Raw genomic sequence first — 23,476 nt, 5'->3', positions numbered from 1 at the left:
GCCCAGTTCTCTTATCAAAACAAATACAGTGTTTCAGCATCATTTTGGAACTTAGTTGTCAACCTAACTGCCATCAGGTTTAAGTAGGGCTGATGAATCAGCTTAATTTGAATTTCTTAATGAAAGTATTGCATGTGTAGCAAAGATCACATGCTCTGCCCTTTAATAATAACTGTTGTTAATTAAGATCCCAGATCGTCTGATTATTCATATAAGTGTGATCAAAAGTTGTTCTGAGTTGTTTCAAGTTGTGTTTTTTAAAGCATTAAAAGTTCTGCCTACTTCAGGTGTGCCAAGGCATGCTCATCACAGAAGGCTATAGTCTCCATGATGTGTTTGAAGGTACCTTTGGTTGCTTTTTTGGTCCACAAATAATTACTTCTTTTCTTTTTATATTGTGACCTATTTTTCTTTTGCTTTTTATGTAGAAAGGTGTATTTGCTACTACATCTAATGGAATGTATGATGTGAGAATCTATGTGGAAGAGTATTCAAGGATTTTAGTGGAGAAATCATTTTCCTTGGACGAGAAGAAGCTGGCTGGGTTTACATTCAGTTGGTGCCATGGCTTTTGTTAAACTATCTCATTCCCTTGCCTTCCCTTCCTGTGTGCATCACCTAAAAGATATTGAGATTTGATCTAGACTCTCAACTGATGCATTCCCTTGGCCCATGGAGTTCCAGGTTGTTGTGCCCTGTGGTTCAATTGTGTCATGGCATGAGATTTAGATACTGTCCTCCAATCTGCTGTACTTCATGTTCTTCCAGTTCTTCTAGGTGTCCCTGTTCAGGTCACTTACTAGCATGTCTGAATTTTTATTTAAAATATTTCCATCTGTGGCTAACCTGAGGTATCTATTTGACTATACTCAGCACTTGGGAGGAAACCCTTACCAGCTAGGTAGGAAACCCTAGGATGTGCTGCTTCTGTTTTGCTCTTTTGTTTCTTAGAGTTGAAAACCCCAATTGTCACACACCCACACCTACCCACTCCCCACCAGGGTGCCTTACTTCCTTCTCTCTAAGTTCTTTAAAGCTTCTGCTTTTAATCTCTTCCTTATTTTTTTACTTACTTCATAATCAGATTCCTGCCAGTAGGTTCAAAAGCTTTGGGTGATTTCTTGGTAACTTTTGCTCTGCCAAGTCATTCCAAAACTGGCTTCTTCATTTTGTCTTCTTGTCATAGGGGTATCAATTGTCTAATAATTGTAGATGCTTCTGGCCTCTGCTGGCTGGCAGAGGGGAAGTCAGGACATGTTCATGCAGTTTGTTTTGTTTGCAGCTTAGTTTGTTTGCTTATGTGGTCATGCACGTATACAGTGACATGCAGGCACTGCCTGGAAGGAGGGATTGTGCTGTGTGCAGGCAGTTCCTTCCTGGGAGCAGGTTAAGCTGGAACTGTTCTCAAGATAGAGATCATTGCAGTTTGCTTTCCATAAACCCTGTATATCCCATATAGCATACTGAGACCAACCTACCTTTTCAAGCAAATATAGAAACGGCAGGGGAGATTTTTGTGTCACTGTCTGGCTTCATTATTTAGCCTTAACAGCATTTCTGTTTCTGATTCTCATGCTGCCTTTTGGTCTTTTTTTTCTTATCAGCCTGTACAGACAGTATCTCATTGCTTCTATTTAGTATTGCTGTAGGCCACAGTTGGCTCAGCTAAAGCTTCTCTCTAGGCTGTAATCGTTTGTTGGGTATTGTAATTGTTGGCATTTTGTGCTTCACTCCTCTTACATTCCTCACCACACTGCTTTAGCACAAATGCTTCTGCAACTGCCTTGATATGTTGACCCATTCCCTGGCTTCCTGCCATACTACATGAAATTCAGATTTCCTCACTTGCCCCTACCAGAATCAATAGTACCATCATTAAGCAAATTTATCCTTTCCTGTTTGTACCTCTTCTTTTGTGTTTCTATCCTTTATAATTTTTACATACTTCTTGCTTTGCTGTAACTTGTATTTGGGTCTTTTGTCTCCTCTGAATATCAGCATGTGCTAGAAATAATTTCTTCTCTTTACTCACCCTTCTTCTTTACTCTTCTGTCATTAAGCTATCTCTCTGTGTTAATAACTAAGGTTTGCAAGTCTGAGACCAAGGCAGGAGGAAGGGATGTCAATGCCAGTAATAGTCACTAAATCAGATCAGTTTAAAATTTTAGTGAGCTTGTGTCTTTGTCTAAAGCCTCAGGGCACTGTCACAGAAGATGGTTTAACCAATTTTTAATGTTAACATCACTGAAGATTTTTAGAAGTCGCATTTAAGAAGCTTGCAACTCTCCTGTAATTGACTTGTAAACTGGCTTAACTACTAGTGAATTAACTCCCTCTCCTGTGAGAACAGGATGGCTGACACCCAGTTTTTAGTCTGCTCTCTTTAGTACAGGGTACAGATGGTACTCTGTAAATGTGTGGTTTTAAAGGTCTTTCTAGAGCTGATGTTTTGAACTATAGTATGGAGGACAGCACCCAGATAAGTAGCAGGAAAAAGTCTGATTTCAAACTTCTAAGAAATGTATAGGTATCTACTGACACAAGGAAATTTTGTGGTTTATTTGAAGTGATAGTGGTTTTAGGGATGCATATGTGTTGTCAGTATTTTTATCTTACATTTAATGAAAGAGGTTTTTGCATTGGCTGTAGTTTTATTATAGTATTTGGTTTAGAATAGGGAAGGAGGGGTTGTACTTATTAGCTGTCATTTGCTTTCTATATGTTATTTATTGGCTTTGTATGAATATTTGTCCCTATTTTAGTATAAAATATCTTCAGTAAAACATCTGGGAAAGAAATTGTTGCTTGAACCCAGACATTAGCAGACAATTCCTCTTCCTCTGCTCTGTCAGAAGGAAATCACCATTAACAGCCTTGTGTTAACAAGCATTGTGTGTGCGTGACAGAAATGTTGCACATACAGAGCTTTCCACTTAAGACCAAAAGCTGATCTGGGTGCTGCATGAGGCTGCAAAAACAGATCAGCTCAGGAAGGAATCTATGTTCAGGATAACATGAGTTTAAGAACACATTTAAATGTTTTGCTGGACTACAACTACTCTGAACTGAACTGGGAATGGGAAAGAAAAGGCAGTACTTATGTGGGGTTGCAGCTGTAATCTCAGTTTCATGGTTTCTGTTGTGTTTTTGATGTAGAGGCTTCAGAAGGTATTTTAAAGAGGAAAAAACCCCCAAATAGTTGCCTGTTCCTCTGATGTGCTTAAGCTCTATCAGAATGGGGGGAGTTTTGAGTGTATAATGTATCTTGTATATAAACGTTTCAGAGCCAATGCCTCAGATGCTGTATAACCTTTATTTTAAGAGAATACACTTAAGTGAAATGCTGATCCCAGGTGAAGTGCCATTTGTTTCAATGGGGCAGGATTTTATTTAGTGCCATAGATCTTTGTGGCAGAAGGAGTTGTCACATGAAGGGGGGAAAGGTAGCTCCAGTTAACTATTAATCCTCTTGAAGGTTAAGGGGATGGCAAGTGTTTGTTTGCTTGTACACCAGAACTTGTTTGTTCTCCAGAATAAAACAAAAACTCAAAAGGAGGAGGGTATTATCCGTAAGGGATAGGGTACTGCTGGAGTTTCTGAAGGAGAGTGGTTTTCCTGGAGGGGGTGGTAAAAGAGATGGAAGGGTAGACTTGAGAGCAGCAGTGTGAATGAGGATTGGATAAAGATTCTGGTTTCAGATTTCCTGGAGAGACCAAAAAATGTCTTGAAAAATCATGATAATAAAGCATTGGTCTGTGAACTTGGTGCTATACAAGCATTGATGTATTTTGTTCAGTACAGCTGTACCTACATGAACACTGTTCCATCCTTTCCTTTCTCTGGTTCATTCTGCCAGGCATGGTCAGTGGTCACCGGACACTACGCAGTGCTGTAACATTTTGTGTCTGTGTGGACATAACATGAAGGTGAACCCGGGCACATCATTGCAGGCAATTCACAGTATGTGAGAACTGCTTTCAGAGGAAACTGGTCTGTTTCTCAGTGCAAAAATCATTCAGATGGGATGAATAGTAGGAGATCTTGGTTTGGTACAAGTAGATCACTGCCCGTTGTCAAGGAAAATAGGTACTTTTGAAATCTTCTTTTACTAGAGTTCATTTACTGGGAGTGGGCATGATCCTTCAGCTTCAGGTGATCATCCGGAGGACAAGGACTTGATGTAATACATTGATTCAGTATTGTTAGCCTTCTTATTCCCTTGGGACAGGGGCAAGGCAAAGTCAGTGTATGAACTGGTAAAGGAACTTTGAGTAGGTTGGGAAATAATAATCTTAGTAATTTTGATGATGAAGGCAGAGTGTAATTTAAACCCAGGATTGGGTCGACTGTAAAAATTTTTGCCTTATTCCAGAAGAAACAGGCGACTTGGTCAACCTCTTGGCAAAAAAGGGTTGTGTGTTTATGTTAAATCCTGAGTGGAGATCCAGTAGATTACTTTGTGGAAGTGAAGGGGAAGTGCAAGGCTTGTCTGAAGGTGCACAAACAGTAGTTAAGATGTAACACTTGGTTAAACTCAACCCAGGATACTGATTCTGAGTCTGTCTAGTAAGAGATGAAGAACTATGAGAGCAGTTATACAATGACACACTTTCATGGCCTCCAGAAATTTGTGATTCAGGGAATTTCTGAGCTAGACTTAGCACCTTTCTTCTTATTAGTGGTGAATGCAGTTACATCCAGACAAAGCCCCTCTAAAACATGTGTATATAACTGGTTTATTAAGGTTACACACACAGACAAAGGGAATAAGGAGGCGGCCTGGGAATAGTTCCTGCTTACAGTGGAAGGTGTTCACTGGTGTGAGAGCAGCTACCATGTGCCACCACAGATGTGAGATTTGCCAAAGTATGTATGAAAGTCTGTTATGCAGCATTAAATCAAAGTTCCTCATAAACCACTGGCAGTGAGTGTGGAGCTCAGCTCGTGATGCAAGGCTGCACTGAAAGAAAACAACATTCAAGAATGAGCTTACAATGGCAAGGAAAGGAGAGAAAAATCCATCTCTTTACTGTCAAACTAGGCAAAAAGACTGGACTACTACATTATGAAGTTAGATTAATAGCCTATTTTATGCGCCCTAAGAAGCCCAGCCACAGAGGGAGGCTATTCAGAGGTACTCTGTTATCCCTGGAAGACAAGGTTACTCAGGGTAGTACATATGTTACAGGATGACTCTATAATCAGTAGAAAAGAAAAATTGGGGGGGTGAGGAGGGGGGTGGGAGAAGGGAAGAGAGATCCAAAGAGACTTAAGAAGATAAGTCAGATACCCTGGGGAATGTGCATTGCCAAACAAACACTTAGCATAGGCCAAAGATGCATTGTTTTGATGACACTTATGCCACAAAGTCTGCTTTTAAGTTGATACTTGTCTGGTCAGGCTTGTCACACAAAGTACTGAGTGTTCAAGTAATCATTAGATCACTAGAGCAAGCAAGGAGGAAGTCTCTTGTCTTTGAAATGATGCAGAAAAGAACCTGAGTATGGCCAAAAACATGTGCATATGAGATGGAACCAAGTCTTAAGATAAAGAAATGAAAGAGAGGTGAAACAAGTGGAGGCTGGAAATAAAAGAATAAGATAAATGAATAAACTTGCCAAGCATCAATATTGATCCCAGAAACCAAGCAATTAAAATATATGGATTAGGTACAACAAGAGAAAACAAATATATAGAAAAAAGGATGTATGTATTTTCTGTTGAGGAATCACAGTCTGATCGGAGAAAAGAGAATGGGAACAGTGTGCTGTTCCCTGCCTGGGCTGAAAGTGGGGGAAGAACTGAGCCTGACTTGGTATACTGGAAGTAATTTAGTCTGGAAGAATGGTAAATACGGATATGTGTTTTAAGAACAGCTATGTCCCTTCTGGTTTCTTTTCTCTGTGTCTGTTTTTGCCTTGGTTGTCCATTCTGATACGCAAGGAGGCCAACGATACGTGTGTCCTGAACTGATCACAAAGCCTGTAATTTTTAAATAATTTTTGCAGTTCCAAGGAGGAGGCATGGAATGCCCATGGGCTTGGATCATCCTGATGTTCCTCACCTGTGTTAAGCCTGGTTTTGAGTATGTTTGTCTAGGGGCTGTGTCAGAGGCTACAACCTACAACTCTTAGCTGGCAACCCAGAGGCAGAGGAAATGCCTGTACTGTCAGATATGAGCTAATTAGTCTTTGTTGAAAAATCTCTTGATTGTTTTCAAAACCTCCTCCTCCTACCTTCCTCATGAGGCACGAGGGCATGCTCATGGTATGTTTAAGTTTTTGAAGTTTTCTTTTAACTGGTGGGAATTTTCCATATCTTATTTACTCTTGTGAAGGTTTGGTCATGAACCACACTGAAAACTGAACTGTCTTGTTTCTTGAAACCTATTAATTTTATAAACCACAAACAAAATATAGTGAGGCAGCTGCTTTGAGACTTTTGTCATATGACCCAGCACTAACCTTAGCTCAGCCCAGCCAGGCAAGCTGTGAGGGATGGCTCACCCTGCCCCAACTGAGCTCCAGATAGCTAATGATCAGAAACTACCAGTTGGGTAGAAAAGATTCTGGCAGCTCCCAGACATTGTTCCTCAGGGGTCTGATGAGTCACTTGTAATTCTTGAATAATCTCGATTGTCTAGGCTATTTTTCATTATCATTCATGTATCATTCTGATACATATATGTTAATTCTGTAGATGATTAGAGCAATGGCATTTTATTTTTAACGGCTTTATTTGCTGCATCCCAGTGTGCTCCCCCGTCCCCCAAGATAATACCTTTATTACACATTCCTTTTCTTTTTCTTTTTTTCCCTGTCTATTACAGATATTAACTGTCAGTCTTAATAATGTGATAGCCATGTGGCAGAATTGAGGTTCCATTTTATTGTCTCTGAGTAGCTGACATTTTGTTCTAGCTCTTTTCCTGCTTGCCAAGTAAAGCCAGTGTTCTGGTACCAGGTTGGGAGAGGAGGAGTGTTAATTTACCCAGCAACTTTCCCATGACTGACAAAAATGGCTGTAACAAAAGCAGCCTTAACATTACATTATCCTGCAGCTAATGAGTCAACCAGACCTGTGTCTTGTTGAATTTTATTGTCTCTCCTCATAATGTTTTGTAAGATACAAGAACCAGAATGAACTTCTCTCCAAACACAGCCTTCCCTCCTTAAAATCCTGTCTTCAGTCTTTTGCTGATTTCTTCAACATTCTCAAACAATAACTCCTTTTAAATTACCTGAAAGACTTGTGATACAGTCTATGTCAGTGTCTGTTTCCTGTTTTCCCACATTTTGTTTCTTTCAAGGTTTTTCTTTTGTATTGTTTTTTCTTTTTGTATTCCAACTGCACACAAAGAAACAACTTACTCTTAAGTCATCGTGACTGCACGAGAACATCTGTGTATTTTGTTTTATTCTTTTTCCCTTTTTTTTTGTTTTGTTTTGGTTGGTTTTTGGTTTTTCCTCAGAGAACAGAAAAACTACCCTCCTGTGTGAAATGCCCCTCTAGTGTAGCCTAGTGCTGTTTCTGATATTTGACAGTGAGTGATACTTCAAATATGGTATGATTGCTCCAGTGTTGCACCCTTCCTGATCACTAATTTGGGATTTCCTGATCTGAAGGAGGTTTATGGACCATTAATCTTTAATAGCTGCCTACAAACCTACACTCCATGAGTTCCTGGTTTGAATCCATGTATTCTTTTGGCATCCATGACACCCCATGGCAATAAGTTTTGCAATTTCATTGTGTGGAAAAAGTACTTCCTTTTTTGTTTATTTTTAAACCTGCTGTCTGGTAATTTAATTGTGTGCCCCATAATTCTTATTTTGTGAGGAAATGTTCTCCACACCATTCATGATTTTGTAAGCTGTTTGTGAATGAATAACTTCTGTTTTCTGAGCTGGAGAGTAGAGACCTGGGAGAGCTATGAGTGATTAGAAGTTGTCCTCCCTGTGTTTTGTAGAGCACACACAATTCAAGATGTGGGTGCCCAGTGATGTACATTGCTGTGTTCTCTCCAACCAGCTGGTGATACTGTTTGCCTTTTTAGAATCACAGAGGATCCCACAAGGATCATCGAGTGTGTGCCCCTTAGTGTGATCTTCAGTCTTCTTGTACTTGTAGTACTGTGTGAACCTATCTAGATTGTACCTCTTCTGGTACAAAAATGATTTCTGTATTGGTGCAGAATATTAATTTTTTTCCTCCCTCTCTGCAGAATAAGTAATAATAGGTCTGTTGATAAACTGTATTTGAAGTCCCCATTGTATGTTACCAAATAACTTGCCTTGTGGATAAAGTTGGGGAGCACTATCTGTTACTGAATTTTTATCTATTGATATTTTTAGTATTTTTTTGTATCAAAGTTACTGTCTCTGAAAACATTAAAATGGATATTACTTTTCTTCTGTTTGCAAGATATTTCATGCTGCAATGATATTACTGCTCACTTGCCCAAAGAGCTTCAGAGTTTGTCTTCACTGAAATTTTCCAGTTGTAATTGTAAATACTTCAGCCTAGCAGGCTTACCTGTTGGAAGCAGAACTTGCTTCAGGAGGGAGAGGCCTGGCAACTGGCTTCTCTTGGTTTCCAGCTGGTGCTGCTTTCCTCAGTAGGTTTTAACTTGTGAAATGTGAAACATTTTTTCACTTTTTGGAAGAAGTTGTGTTGGGTTTTTTCTTATTTTTCTTTTTTTTTTTTTTCTTCTCCCCCGAAGGGGTGTTGAAATGAAAGTGCAGAAGTGCAACTTTCCCACCACGGAGTGCAGCAAAACCCAATTTGTTCCATATTTTCCTTCCAATGTCTCTTTTACTGCTTCAGTGCAGAGCTGCTGGACATGGAGAAAGATGGTTGTGTCATATTGTCTCCTGAGCTGTTGTTAACACACCTTTACAAATAAGCCCATGCTGAATTTTGTTAAAAGCATTGAGACCTTCATGAATGTTATTCTGAGGAATTACCTAACTACTGCTGGGATCTGTCTGTGTGGGTTTTTTTAATCTTCTGTTACAGAAATAAATTCTGGTTATGTCTTTTGGTTAAATAAGTTGTCAGAGAATTTTAAAGCGCTGACAGCTCCCAACTTGACAGCAAACTCTTACTTCGTAAACCTTAGGTTGTTGTGCTTGCATAATAAGAATCCTTTGAGTTTAGGTTTCTCAGTAATTTAACAGCATTTTTGACCTCATTAAAGTTAGTATTTAAGACCAAAATGTGTTTTCAAGTTCAGGTATAAATTAAATATTTCTCTTAGTGACATTTCAATTCCATAGTGTAAAGTATTATGAAAAGGGAACAGGATAAAAAATGCTTTGCTTTTATTTTCAGTCCAGTTTCTTTCCATTTAATTGATTTGTTTGTCTTGGTTTTCTTCTTTTTTAGAGTTTTAGAGTGCCAAGGACTGCCCATTGTGAACGGGCAATGTGATCCCTATGCCACCGTTACCTTAGCAGGACCCTCCAGGCAAGTATTGCACGTTCAAGAGCTTCCATTTTATGAGGATGGTTTCTGTTTCCTTTGTCTGTTAGAAATCTGCATTCTCAGGTGGACAGCTGGGAGTATTTAGACACTGCTAGAATATGTTAAGTGTTGGTGTGTGCGTATATGAGCTACTGAATTATACTAGAATAAGTAATTTGAGGCTTGTTTCAGTTTTGATTTATGTAAACATCTGAATAATCTCAGAATAATTTGAATATCCTGGAGTATATAATTTGTGGTTAGGCTTAATTTATGCATCTTGTCACCTCACAGTTGGAGGCTGGTTCTTGAGCAAATTCATTGCCTAATTTTGGGCAGGGGCAGAAGAGAAATCTGAATACATCAGCATCTTGCAGAGTATGCACGTTTGTATGTAGTATGTATGTATTTAGTGTCTTCACTTTCAAGGTGTGGCAAATTATTGTGTATGTCAAAACCCCTAGGTGGCTCAGTCCTGTAATTTCATATAAGCAGACATAATAGCATGGATAAAATTTGGAATGAGGTTTTAGTGATGAGATTCTGCATAATACTCTTCAGTTTAAATTTGGGATTCAATTTTCCCATCTGTTGTAAAAATTTCCTGTGCTGTTGGATGTCACTGTGGGGTTTTTTTTCTGGCTATCTAAAGTCATCTTTTATGTTGGTGTCATTTTAGAAACAAAACAGCTCTGCTCTGACCTCAAAGAATCAGATTTGGTAGCATGGGCTATTCATAATATTTTACAACAATTTCTTGAAAATACTATAAATAAGAAGCATTCTTGACAAATATTTACCTTGCATGCAGAGGAGTCTTTGACTTTGTCTTTATTCTTCATCTTTGTCTATGTGCATTGAGCCTTGTCTCTATTTTTGAGCTGTGTATTTGAGTTATACACTTTGTTTTAAGCCTGTAACCTGTTTCAGATAGCACTGGATGGCTATTACTGAAACTATAAAGAGATTGTTTGACTAACCCTTGAAAGACCAAACTTACCTTTGTCAGCTTCCCTCCGCCTCCTAGTCTGGATAATGTGTGACTATTGATCATGTATTTCCCTTCAGAATAAGGAGCATAGCCTTATCCTATTCCTGTCTGGGTTTTTTGGGGGGGATGAAGAGGGCTTGCCTCCTATCTCCAGCAAGCAGCATGCAGCTTATTCCCATCCACTGCTTTGTAATTGCTCAGTAATTGTGCTGCCTTAATCACCTCCCGTTCTACATCCTGCTTCCCAGTCCCCTCCCAGATGGGTTTATCAGTAAAGAGCTTGGTTGGCAAGTGTGACTGATGAGATGGTGTTGGCAATCTGTCCTATGTCCTGGAGGCGATTAGTCTCTCTTATCTCTCAGCTTCTCCTAGGAATAGTGGGATATTCTTAATCTGTACATCATTCTCCTCTCTGGATTTTTCAATGCCTCTCATTTTAGAGTAGGAAAGCTGCTTTATTCAGCTGCAATGCCAAGAATAAAAATTTCAACAAATGTGCTGCTGTTTATTGTGTGATTTGTACTTAACAGAGCCATCATCAGGCTTCCTAACCAAAACTCTTTCTATTCCTGTGTTATAGATGGGAAAACATTGTTTACTCATGGACGGGCCCATTCAAGTCACATGGGAAGCAGCACTGAGAATTAGACCCAGCTTTACTTGACCTCTATGAAATACATAGAGTTGTCCAGTTAATATAAGCAGCTTTGGTGCGTGAGAAATGTCAGATAGATGTTGGGATGAAATGATTAGTAGGTCAGTTTTCCACATGGCTGATGTGCCTCTCCATCTGTGTCTGTTTTAACTATGCCTGCAGAGCTGTAGGGGAAGATTGGTGACACTGGACAACACAGAGCTTTTCTCTTGTAGGTAATGAGAACGAATCAAGCACAGGTTCATAACATTTGGAAGTCACCAAACAGCTGTTGGCTGGCCTGTGAGAAGTGCATTGGATGGCTCTAGCCCAGCACCAAGCAGTTAGATGTCTGTGGCTAAAAACTATGGAGGATGAATGGGCAGTGCTAAACTTGGTCAGGCCTGGTGAGCGGCTGGGAGGAGGTCTGCCCTGTCTTGTTCCTACAGAACAGTAGAAATAGACTTCTGCTCAGCAGTGCTCATAATAATTTGCCACCATAATATTAACTAAGCTGCAGGGAAAGGGATGGTAATACAGCAATAAAAATATTCTTACTGAAGAATTCATTCTGGATTTTTTTATTATCTAACATCACTGAAAAGCAGTCATTGATTCTTCAGGCCAGGATTATAAAATATAAATATCAGAAATAGCTGTGTTAGTCTTTTTCTCCTGTGTTTTTAGAGTATAGGGAATTTTTGGGTTGCATCAAGACTGAGACAATCTTCCCTGAGACAATGTTGCTGCTCAGAGCCCCATTCTTGGCAGTTGCTTTGTACACATAGAAGATTCTGCTGGATCAAGCAAGTGACAGAATCAGGGTTTAAGGGCTTGTGTTTAAAAGAGGATAACAAACTGTGATTACTGCCACTTTAGAGAAATAAGCATGCGTTGAATCTCTCTCTTAAATGTGTGTGAATGTCCGTGCCTTGCTGTGCTGGAGCCACATAGCATTCTGGTTTTATTAGATAAATCAAGTGTATGGCTATTTCCTCTTAAGGGACTGTTTTAGGATCACACTTTTGCTGATGTTGTTTCTTACCCTTTTTTGTTTGTTTGTTTGTTTTGTTTCCTTAATTCAGATCGGAAGCCAAAAAGACTAAAGTTAAAAAGAAGACCAACAATCCACATTTTGATGAAGTGTTTTATTTTGAGGTTGGTATTTCAAAGGAATGGGTGATAAGCTGAAATACTATACTGTAGATAGTTGGCACAGCATCCTGCTTCATGTTGTGCCAGCTGTCATCTTTGAAGACTGTTTCAATGCATGGCACAGGGGAAAGAAGTACCTGGGATCAGACTACTTGTCTGCTGAGGAAGCAGTATATTGCTTCAGCTCAGCTACTCTATAGGGAAACCTTTAAGTTGGGCACTTCAGAGCAACAGGCTTTACACTCAATCACAACTCACCCCAGTAGAGTTTCGAAAAAGTACAGTTAAAAATGGGTTAAAAAAACACAACAGTTCCCCCCCAGAGAATTTTGGGGTTTTTTTAAGCCTATGTTTTTATAGCTGCTCCACCCTGTCTTTCCCAGTCAATGGGAGGAAGGTTATTTCCTTAGGAATACTGAAAACTGTAGAGGAAAATACACTTAAACTGCTTGTTCTGGATGTCTACCAGTCTACTGCAATACCAATGCCTTTTCTCCAAGTGGGTGACACCTCTACAGCTTTATTTAATACAGAGCATTTTCAACAAATCCAGTTAAGATAAAGTATAACTTGTGTGACAGTTCTCATTTAGGTTCTTTCTGGCAAGAGTAGCTGTAATTGTGGTGTGGCCATACATATATGTGCATGTGTTTATAATTTAGATACCTCTTGAAACTTTCCATTCTGTCTTCTAAAACATGTGTATCTTTCTCTTTTCTTTTTCTCTTGGACATCATAGTCCTGGTCTCTGCTTAACTGTTCTGTTTCAGTAGACACCTCAAGAATATATCTGGAAAACAAAGTCGATAAAAAGCCAGAGTAGCCCAGTGCAGCTGGCATATATTGAAAAGCCCTTTCCACTCATATGGCTTGCATCATTCAGGTCACATTTGCATAAGAAATTGTTGCTGGCATAGAGATGGTGCCTAGGGATGTAGTTTCTCAAATCAGTTCTGGGATACAGATAACTATCAGGAAGGGATAGCTGGGGAGAGAGGAGTCATACAGGTGCTGGTACACTGTGCAGATCTAAAGTGCACACATCATTTTTGGCATTTATGTCTTCCTCCTCCTTCTACAAACCACTATCTTTGCCTAGAAGCCTATACTTGTACTGACTAATCTAAAGTCTGTCGTACCAGCAGAAACGTTCTCTTGTTGATGTAATGTGTTTGGATACAAGGAACAGATACAGCAAGTTCTTTATTGGCAGGGGCACTTTCTCAGTACCCAAAGGGGTGGAAGCCATGAGGGTTGACCAGGATAGTTGTCTAAGATAATCTTTCCTGCACTAAGCCAGTGTATCTCTTCCTAGGATCCTAGAAACCCTGCTAGCAGTGAGCTTTTGCGCCTGGCTCTTTGAGACTCTGTGGAGTTGCTGCATGAGCATTGCTGGCAGGGGAAAGATTCCGTGATCCTGAGTGCTGAAACTGCATTGAGGTGTCTGTGTTTGCTCAAGGCTGCCCAGGATTTCGGTCCATCACCTGGCCCAGAACTGCAGTCTTTGGCAGTGACACAAGAGTGATGTTGTATGTAAATAAACTAAACTGGGCTTCCCTGTTCTTAACACAGGCAATTCTGGAGGTGCCTGTCAGTGAGAACTTTTAAATGAGAATATAATCTGGGAATTCAGACTATAAACCATAAAAACTTCACCTGTCTGATTCCTCAGCCTTCTGTGTGCTGCAGAAACAGCAAACATTTGGTATTTAAACACTGAACTTGGCAGGTGGTGCCATATTGGGAAAGGAAAGAGAGACACAAAGCATCTTCCAGCTGGAGTTGGGAGGGAGGGGGCTGGAGGCTTCCTTAGTTTGCCTTTGTGCTGAGAGCTGGGTTGCGTGCAAGTACCGGCAGAAGCAAAACCTGAACTCAAGCCCATGCCCCAGTTGTTCTGCTAACTCAGAGCAAAATGATTTCTGTGTGGGTAAGAGCAGAGCTTAGGAAATGTCTGAATCAGCCAGAATTCTGAAACATAAACATACCCTTAGTACAGACAGAGCCATCATAGATTTATGTCATTTGGAGAGTAGTTAATACATATCAGGCTGAACGTCTTCAAGGAACAAGGTTCAGTAGAACTGCTGTGACTGGAAAATACATTCACTAATGAGATGTGGGCAGACCTGTGGCTGGTGCATGCAAAGTGCTCCAATTCCTGTGGAGCTGCACACATTCATGCTTTTGACAGCAGTGTCACTTTCTGCTTCTAAACAGCTTCATCAGCTTTCCTGCAGTCTGCTAGCACAGTGATTGGCCATGCCTCCAAGAAGCAGCTGATCTGTAAAAGGCAGTGAATGGGGGCTTTCCTTTCTACAACTAAAAAGTCGCAGATTTAATTTTCTAAACGGAAAGTAGGTTATAATTGGTTTGGGAAATAGAGGACCTTATTTAAGGGATGCTGTGAGTGAAACTTGCACCTGATGGTTAGGAGCCATTTTCATCACCACTTCAGCTGCAGTGTGGTGTGGAGCTCTGTAACAGGAAAATGGCCCTTTTGCAGGAACTGAAGGGGGGAGTGCTGGGAACCTGCTTGTGAACCTGCACGTACTGGAAAACAAACGAGCAGCTAATAAACAGCTTTTCAGCTTTGCCTGAGGAAGGGGACCAACACAGCAGAATTGTGTCCCCTGTTTTGTGAAATGTTATGTGGCAGCTGGTTCAGCACCGTGGACTGGGAGTTTCCTCATCTTCAGTTCCACAGAGCTCTCTCTTTAGGAATACCACTCTTGAGCTGTATTAATGTGCATACTAAATAGTCGTATGGGTAAACAGAGATACTCATACAAGTAGATTCCAGCAAAACTTCTTAGGAAAGTGTTTACTTAAAAGGGACATGCCATAAGTTACAGTTATACTATCGCTTTTTAAAACAACTCATGTGTTACAGATAATAAGACTTAAAAGCTTCCTTCCTCATTGACAATGACACCATTAGCTTACAATGGTAGTAGCAAATGTCATTTGCAGTTACATAGGAAAATTTGCAGGAATAATGAAGACAGTGTTTGCAAGGCTAGGGTGAGGAAATTTGCACTTAGATCCTGAAGTTGTAGACTGTATTTAAATACACTGGTTTTGGGCTTACCAGTTAATTTTGATTTCATTAGTCTGTAGCATTTGGTCTCCAGTGCTGCCAGTACCTTTTAGTTTTTATGTATCACCTTGAAAATGTTTCCTGCCTCACACAGACATACGTACAAAAGGCTCTGAGTGTCCTGTGCCAAAGATTCTTCTCTGGTTCCTCCCTACTTAGGCAACTATATTGTTGCCTCCCTTGTTTGTGCCGTCTGCGTCTCATGTACAGTACAAAACCAAGAAGTCAAGTTTACAATAAAAGCCAGTTTTTGTGAGTGGGAAGTATTAAGCCGCAACTGTATTCAAACCTACGATAAAGTTGAGCTGCTTTGTGCAACCAAGAGCTGAACCCACACATCATACACCCTTGCATTTGATCAGTTCCTGCTGTGGTTTCAGCTGGGCGGGGTAGCCTTTTTCTCAAGTTTCTGACACACTACACAAAAACACAACCTTCAAAGTCTTTTTATAGGCATGCTAGAAAACAAATTTTAAGAAATGTTTGTATAAAACCTTTCTTGCTAATGCTCTACACTTACAGCTTTCTGGTTTTTTTACCTGTGCTTTGCTGTTTAATCAGTCTTGGAAATATGGTTGGTGAACTGTGCAGCTGGTTCTATATTCTGATATGCACAACATAGGCTAGGGTCTCTTAGACAATTGGTCTACTTGATATTTGTTGTGTGTGGACAGGTTAAATTGACTTCCAGGATATCAGGGCAGGCAGAACTTCCCAATTCTAACTGGATACACAGCAAAGTGTTTTTAAGGGTGGTTTTCATTCCTCCCCAATCTCTCCTCAGAGTGCCTCAGGGCATCTGTTGTACAGCTGTATTTAAAACCCAAATATTAATTGCCCTTTTATTTCCCTAGATGGATTATAAAATTGGTGCTCCTTCCAATGGTGTTTTTCTGTTGTTAATATAAACTCAAAGTGCTATAGTAATATTAAAGATGTTCTTTCTCTGTAAAGAAAGTATGGGGTATCTAGTAACTCCAGGTTATGACTTTGTAACCAGCACTTTTGTATAGTCAGGAATCTGTTTAGTCAACATGTTCATTCACTTGCATGAATGTTTTCAGTATTGGGACTGAAGTCACTGCTGATAGTGAAAGGTAGTGATCTTCCAAAGCTTTGTACAAGTTAGATCAGAAAGTTTTTGTGTCAGATAAGCTGTTAAAGTTTCTTCCTTTTTATTAGGTTACAAGACCCAGTAGCTACAACAAGAAATCCCATTTTGATATTGAAGATGTTGATGAAGTTGACAAAATGGAGATTAGGTAATATAAAATACTTCACTGGTATAAAACTGTCTTCCTAAGTTGTGTAACTTTGGAGTAGACCGTGTTTTCAAAGTGGCAAGCATGGTTTTACTGTTGATAAATCAAGATGGGGCTTCATCACTGTATCTGTATGTTAATTTACCTCCACTGTCTTGTAGATCGTATCTTGAATGTGTGTGATGGTTTTCCTTTGTATCCTATGTATACTGTGTGTATGCTAATGTGTGGTTGTCATTAAGCACAACCTTTTATGTCTTTACTTCCCTTTCCTTCCTCCCTCAGTTTCCCAGGAGAGCCCAGAGGCTCTGTGATGCTCTCAGTTAAAGAATGTATTTTCTTTTATCGCTTACTTTTAGCAACCCTTGTAAGGTCCTTCTTCCCTGGAAAGAAACTCTTGAACTCAGAGTTTTTCTGGGGCAGAGGCAGTTTCTCTTCTCTTTTGCCTGCCAAACTTTAACCCCTTATTGCAAGATCTGGTATGATAAAAGTGAAATCAGTTGCACAGGAAAAGAGCTATTCTGATTTCAAAACCAAAACAACCCTGCCCCACCACGTGCCACCCTCTCAGTACTATTTTAAGCCCTGCTGAGGCCAGTCAACAGCATCTATGGGGACAGATGAGTATAAGAGTGGAGAGAAGAAAACAATAGGAGGTATGAAACTTGAAGATATCACATGCATCATACCATCACATAGGTTGAAACTTGGAGACTTAGGCTGTCTGGTGATCTGGATGCATTGTAGATGAAAATTGCTGTGTCTACATCAGATGATGAGAAATTCCCCTCTCCTTTATGCTAGGATTTGGAGGAAGAAAGGTTGAGGGAGAATAGTAGCACCCCCTTCCTCCCCAGGTATTCCCACATGAGAGGCAGTGAGGCATCTCCCAAATGTTCCCTAGTTCCTTCAGAAGCACAGCTGGCTGTAAGGAAAGGAGGGAATACCGGGAAGGGGGAACAGTACTTAGTCCCAGCAAGCAAGATGCATCTGTGTTCACGAATGAATGGATTGAGAGCTGTTCTAATTTGACAGTCAGCTGCTGGTTCATGTAGTCTGTCAGTGTAGTATTGCAGTGCTACCAAGACCATTAATAGATTTGTGTTTGCCATGGCTCTGTGAGGCAGGAAAGGGAAACTATTCATATGTGAGAGAGACAAAAGCTGTGCTCTTTCTCTGAGAACATCTGTGTCAGGCAGTGTGTCAGGTAGCTGCTTGAGGGGCAACTCACAGCTAGTTAATGGGAGAAAAAGCACAGACCCAAGTGCAGTGCTGTACTGGTTTGGTGGTGTCAGTGTTGCAGCACAGCAGATGATGTAGTCCTAGCACTAGACTATATTTCTTCAAAGCTTTGCATGGTGTAGGCAGATATTAAATACCATGTTCCATATCCCATGGGATGTATGGGATGGAATGGGCAACTAAACCACATCGTGGGAGTCCCAGTCTAGTCTTTATAACCATGATGCTCAGCCATACGCTGATTTTAAGTGAAAGCTAGGATTCTCTGCTAGTTTTTGTGATAGTTTGGAAGGGGACCCTAGACATTGTTGGGCAGTGGTTACACATTGCATAATATTTCAGTGATTCTTATTTTGTACTACTGGACTAAATGAAATTATACAGTTGTTTTACTTACTGAGTATATTTTCTGGACAAATGACTGCAACAAAAATGTATGTGAAGCTGAGCTTCAGAAAAGTCTGTCATTCCTGAAAACCAGTGTATCACAGTGTGGTAAAGATGAGTAGTTTGAGAGGAGGCTTACAAAATAGTTGGGTAAAGATTAAGTACTTAAATAATAAGCAAAAGCAGATGAAGTGTTAGTCTTGGTTGGACAAATTCTGCTCAGAGGTTTTGTCCCCTGTAGGACAGAGTGTTTTTGTTTCCATCTCAGGTTCCCCTTCCACCCCCACTCACTTCCTCCACTGTGTTTAGTGAGAGTTGGGTTGCACTCATGCCCTCTGGATGGATCACACAATCTATGGGTTTGTGGATTTGTTTTCTTTTTCTCTCCTGAGAAAAATACAGTACCACAGGGTAAAGAGGAGACTTAGTCTCTCATGATTTCTCTCTAAAGCTATGAAAGTTTTCTCTTTTTGAGTGGGTGTAGGAAGTTGTAGGCAGGACATATCAACACTTGGGGACCAGATGTTCTGGTGAACTCATTGTTTCTCCTCCCCCTCTCTGCTGTTTGTTTCTTTCTGTGACTACAATCTGTCCAGTTTCAGAATAATACTTGTCATAATTTTGCCTTTTAAAAATCTTGGGAAACAATCGTCTTTTAGACTCTGAGGTTTGTGTATTAAGATTTTTAATAAATGCTGTTCACTCTTTGTAGTCCAAAAGCACAAACCAATAATTTCAGAATTTACATGCCTACTTTACTTACTGTGTAGTGTGAGACCTACTTTAACTTGCTAGTTCCTCATGTACAGATCCTTTGCACTGATTTTTTTTCTTTAGCTGGGGGGGAACATCCTTTGGCTCTCTGTTTGAATGTGTTATTGCTAGTTGGCATCTTGAAAGAGTTTGGATAAACTAGAAACCAGCAACCTGTAAATACTTAGTAAATTGTAAGTTTGACAGTGTAAATAGACTTGAAGATTCTTTTCCTCCTGAAGCTGCTTTTAGCTACCTGAACTTGTTAGAAAGATAACAACTCACCAAATATGGAGAAAGGGGAGAGGAGGTTGAGTTTTCAAAGAAATTTTTTTCCTTTTGGAGCATTCTTGCCCTGCAGAAATACTGTCAAAATACCAATATTTGAAGAACTTTACCTAGCACATGTGCAATGTGAGATGATGGTATGTCTAGTGTATGATACTTGATGCATGAGACACTGCTGGCAGATACAAGGCTCAGAGTATATAAAAGTGATGTCCTCTGCACTTGGATAAGATAGGATAAACCTTTAGCAGGATTCTCAACATCCATGCCTTGACAAGTCTGCTGTGACTTGCTTGAGATTAGGAAGGTTGTGTAAGTATGTCCATGATTTTGGGGACACAATGACTTTGCACCTTATCAAAATTAAAGTTACTCTTCTAAAAATCATCATTACTGGAAAACCTGTATTTCTTCCCATGTACCTTTTCCCCCCCCGCAAAGATTATGCCACGTTCAATCTGTCTTAGCTGCAAAATAGTCAGCTGAGCTTGTTTTATAATAAAAATACCTTACAGAGGAAACCTTAAAATACATACAGAAACCACTACCTTGGAGTTTGAAACCCTTGCTTCGAGGTGGGTATGGTAGCATTTATCTACAAATGCTAGGTTAGACACCAGTACTTCTGCTTTGAATCTCAGTGCAGTTATTTTCCATCCTAGTGCTAAAGAGCATAAGAAAGTATTATCTAGAGATACATACCAGAACTTCCCAAATGTGAGGGACCAAGTGCCAAAAATGTGTGAGCTTCAGTCAATACATAGATTACACAGAATGGTAGAAACTATCCCGAGGCTTTGAATATCTCTACAGAGCTAGTTCAGGTGCCTAAAATATGTAAGCTTGAGACAGTGAGTCTTTCCAGGAGCTAAAGTGCTGGGAAGGACTGCGTAGACATCCAACCTTATTCCATAAAGCTGCCACTTAGCTGCTGGTAATCCCAAATTAGACAGGGACTGACAGTATGGAGTCCTTAAATTTGCACTTTTTTCCCCTGGTGTCATTCTACCTGTATTTTCCTATTTCCTGGGATAGCCAAACTATCCCAGCCCTCTGAATCTTTATCATTATCAATAGTGGAAACACTACAGATGAGAAAAAGTTAATCTAAATTATTTTTTTCACTGATGTTTCATGGAGATGAATTGCACGGCTTCAGAAATCTAAGGTAAGGTTATCACTTTACTGTTTGGAAACCACTGCTGTACAGTTTTAAGTCTTTCTAACTCATAGACTTAAGGGGAAAAAACCCAACAAATTTGGAAAAAAGGTTGGAATTCGTTGTTTTTATTTTTAATTTATTATTAATGTTTTTAATTTATTTGTTTTTAATATAGGGTTGATCTTTGGAATGCCAGTAACCTGAAGTTTGGTGATGAGTTTCTAGGAGAACTGAGACTCCCTTTGAAATTTCTCCGACAGTCTAGTTCTTACGAAGCATGGTATTTGACATTTTTCTTTTGGAGAATAAGTAGAAACATATGTCTGCTCTGAAGACTTAAGAGTCATTACTGCTATGTGATAAAGTTTAAATGGATTTAATTTGTATCATTTTTGTAAGCAAGCCAAAGTAATCTTAGCTAGTGTAAGAACAAGAAGTTTTGATAATGTGATTAGAGATTTCAGACTGCCTCTGTGTTGCGTGTGGGAGTTCTAATATGTTGAGTTTATGATATTATTTACTGCAGTTCATCAGCAATGCCATGGTTTTAGTGTGTGAGTTTTTAATCATAACTACATAAAACTTATGTTCAGAACTTCCCATGTTGCAGTTGGTGCAAAATAGACTGGCAAACTTAGTTAAAAACCCTGATTCAGAGCTCTCAAGGATTTGATACATATATAAATACTCTGTGTATCTGTACATTTTCTATACGTTCACATATAACCTGAGATAATCTTGTGTTTCAGCACAAACTTTCTGTCTTATTTTTTGCATATCAGGTATTTCCTGCAGCCCAGAGATAATGGTAACAAGTCATTGAAACCTGATGACCTTGGTTCCTTAAGGTTAAATGTGGTTTACACTGAGGACCATGTTTTTTCCTCAGACTATTACAGTCCACTTAGAGACGTCCTGCTAAAATCTGCAGATGTCGAGGTAATTTGCTTGCATTGTTTGTTGTTTACCTGCAGATCATCCTTCCAGGGGTCTCTGAATGTTTGTCACTATCTTGCTGGCACCATAGTTTTTTAGTTACCAGAGAGGTCAGCTTCTTTTTCACACCTGAGAGCCTGGTTAAGCTTTGTATATACCTGGTGCTTGTTTTCAGTCCTTGCAGAGATCTTTATCTGCATGCAGCATGGCGGGTGAAGGCACACCCAGGAACACCAGTGGTTTTAACAGCAGCATATTCTCTGTGACTTTAATTTTATATGTGAAAATGCAAAGTAAACTTCAGTTTGACCAGTTGTTTTCCTGTGGTGGAGAGGAACAGGTTTGCTTGCATAATTGAGAAAAACCCAAACCAAGAACTATTCCTGAAGCGTCAGAGTTGGACCTTGTGTGCCCTTGTGTATATTTTTAACAGTTGTAGCAGTGCTTTTATGTTGTCAGTGGAAGAACTGGGTTCTATACTCACTGTGACTTGAAATTGTAAAGGGTTAAATAGAGTTCTTCCTCTTTACTTGCTTCCCAGGCAAGTGACATTCAGTGAAAAGACAGCCATTAAAAATGGGGGGGGGAGAGACTGTGTTGTAATAGTTTTTAAAGTGCTGCCCTCTTGTGATCAGAACTCACAGCCCACAAAAACGGGGATGTAACATCACCTATGTTAGGTACAGAAATGTTGGGTAACTGGCCATTGCAACTGTTGTGTGGGGTTCAGCATTATGGAGCTAATGGTAAAAGAAAGAAAGGATGCTTGTTCTGGAAGGATTTCTCAAAATTTTTATTACTTTCCTCTTTTCAGCCTGTTTCAGCATCAGCTGCACACATTTTGGGTGAAGTTTGCAGAGAAAAACAGGAAGCAGCCATACCTCTTGTCAGGCTTTTCTTACACTATGGCAGAATTGTGCCTTTCATAAGTGCCATTGCGAACGCTGAAGTGAAGAGAACTCAGTAAGTACCAAAAACCAGCAGCTTTGCTATCAAACATACCTACTGTGCATTGGCTAGTGCTGGGATGCTCCACTCAGTTTCTAGAATCATGCAATTTCAAAAGAAAACGTCAGAGTTTTTCCTGTTCCTCCCAGCTCAGTAGCAGAGTTCTTTATAAATGCTTTCACTGCTCTCAAGATCTGGTGAGTTTGATTTTTGGAGGAATTCCCATCGTGTTTTGTGAAATCTACTTGCAAGACTATTGTAAGATCAAAAGCAGGGATTTTCATTCTTCTCAGTCTTAAGTATAGTTGATGATAACTGTAAAATTCTGTGTTACCTTCAGCTGTTCATATGAAATCATTTCAGCTTTATCATGTGCTAATAAATCATCTAGTGCTGTGTTTGTTGAATTTGTTCAAAACAAAAAGCAAGTTTCTTCCTAATAATGAATATTTAAGACAAGCTGTATGTATAATTTTTCCAGTTAGAGGATGAAGGAACAAAGATGGGATTGGATTTGTCATGGGATAGTAGAAAACAAAGTTGGGTTGTTTTGGTTGCTTCTTTTAAATGCCTTGTTTGGCTTACTGGGGGGCTGATAGTTCAGTAGTGTATTCACACCAGGCAGGTCCTAAAGAACATTTGTTGCCACAAGCCTTGTGCCTATGTAGTGATGCTCTTGACTAACAGTAGAAGAGACAATTGGGAGGTAATGGGAATGACAGATACTGACTCTGAAGTAAGAGCTTCCTCTGTACAAAATAAAGTCTTTGTGTGGGTTGGCTCTTTTAAAAGTGTCTGAGGGATCAAGTGTTTTCCTTCCTCTAGGTAGGTGTTTTTTTTCTGTACTACAGGTTGGCTGAAAGAGCTTGGTTGCTGCAGTATGAGGAAATTTGCTGCTCCCTTGTCAGTCACGCTCCTGTGATAAAACAGCAAAGATGGCATTTGTTTTCAGGGCTTTCTGGCATTTGTAACAGGCAGTGAGCTTACTTTTTTTGTGAAACAAAATGATAAATCTAGCAAGGCAATTCATCCTGTTATTTACTGCTTGTAAATGAGTACAACTGTAGTAAGCTGTAAACAACAGAAAAGATATCAGTGTATGTACAAGAGCAGCCAAATTACTTCATATCAAATTTGATCTGCTGTCACTAGGTAC

General features: G+C 39.7%; 1 protein-coding gene across 3 annotated transcripts in view; it reads left to right on the top strand.

Moving 5' to 3' along the window:
* Positions 1-23,476, top strand: part of RASA3 (RAS p21 protein activator 3) — a 90,448-nt gene that overhangs the window by 47,071 nt on the left and 19,901 nt on the right. For all 3 annotated transcript variants that reach the window (XM_018084183.2, XM_018084182.2, XM_018084181.2), the window contains exons 5-10: positions 9,388-9,468; positions 12,176-12,248; positions 16,525-16,604; positions 20,612-20,716; positions 21,219-21,375; positions 22,187-22,335. In XM_018084183.2, the coding sequence (XP_017939672.1) occupies positions 9,388-9,468; positions 12,176-12,248; positions 16,525-16,604; positions 20,612-20,716; positions 21,219-21,375; positions 22,187-22,335 (645 nt within the window). The remainder of the gene's footprint in view (positions 1-9,387; positions 9,469-12,175; positions 12,249-16,524; positions 16,605-20,611; positions 20,717-21,218; positions 21,376-22,186; positions 22,336-23,476) is intronic.

The sequence above is a fragment of the Manacus vitellinus genome, unplaced genomic scaffold, assembly GCF_001715985.3.
Source record: "Manacus vitellinus isolate BGI_N305 unplaced genomic scaffold, ASM171598v3 scaffold_7_pilon, whole genome shotgun sequence".
NCBI classification, from domain to species: domain Eukaryota; kingdom Metazoa; phylum Chordata; class Aves; order Passeriformes; family Pipridae; genus Manacus; species Manacus vitellinus.
The sequence above is the reverse complement of the archived record's forward strand: the minus strand, read 5'-3'. Positions and strand labels throughout refer to the sequence as shown.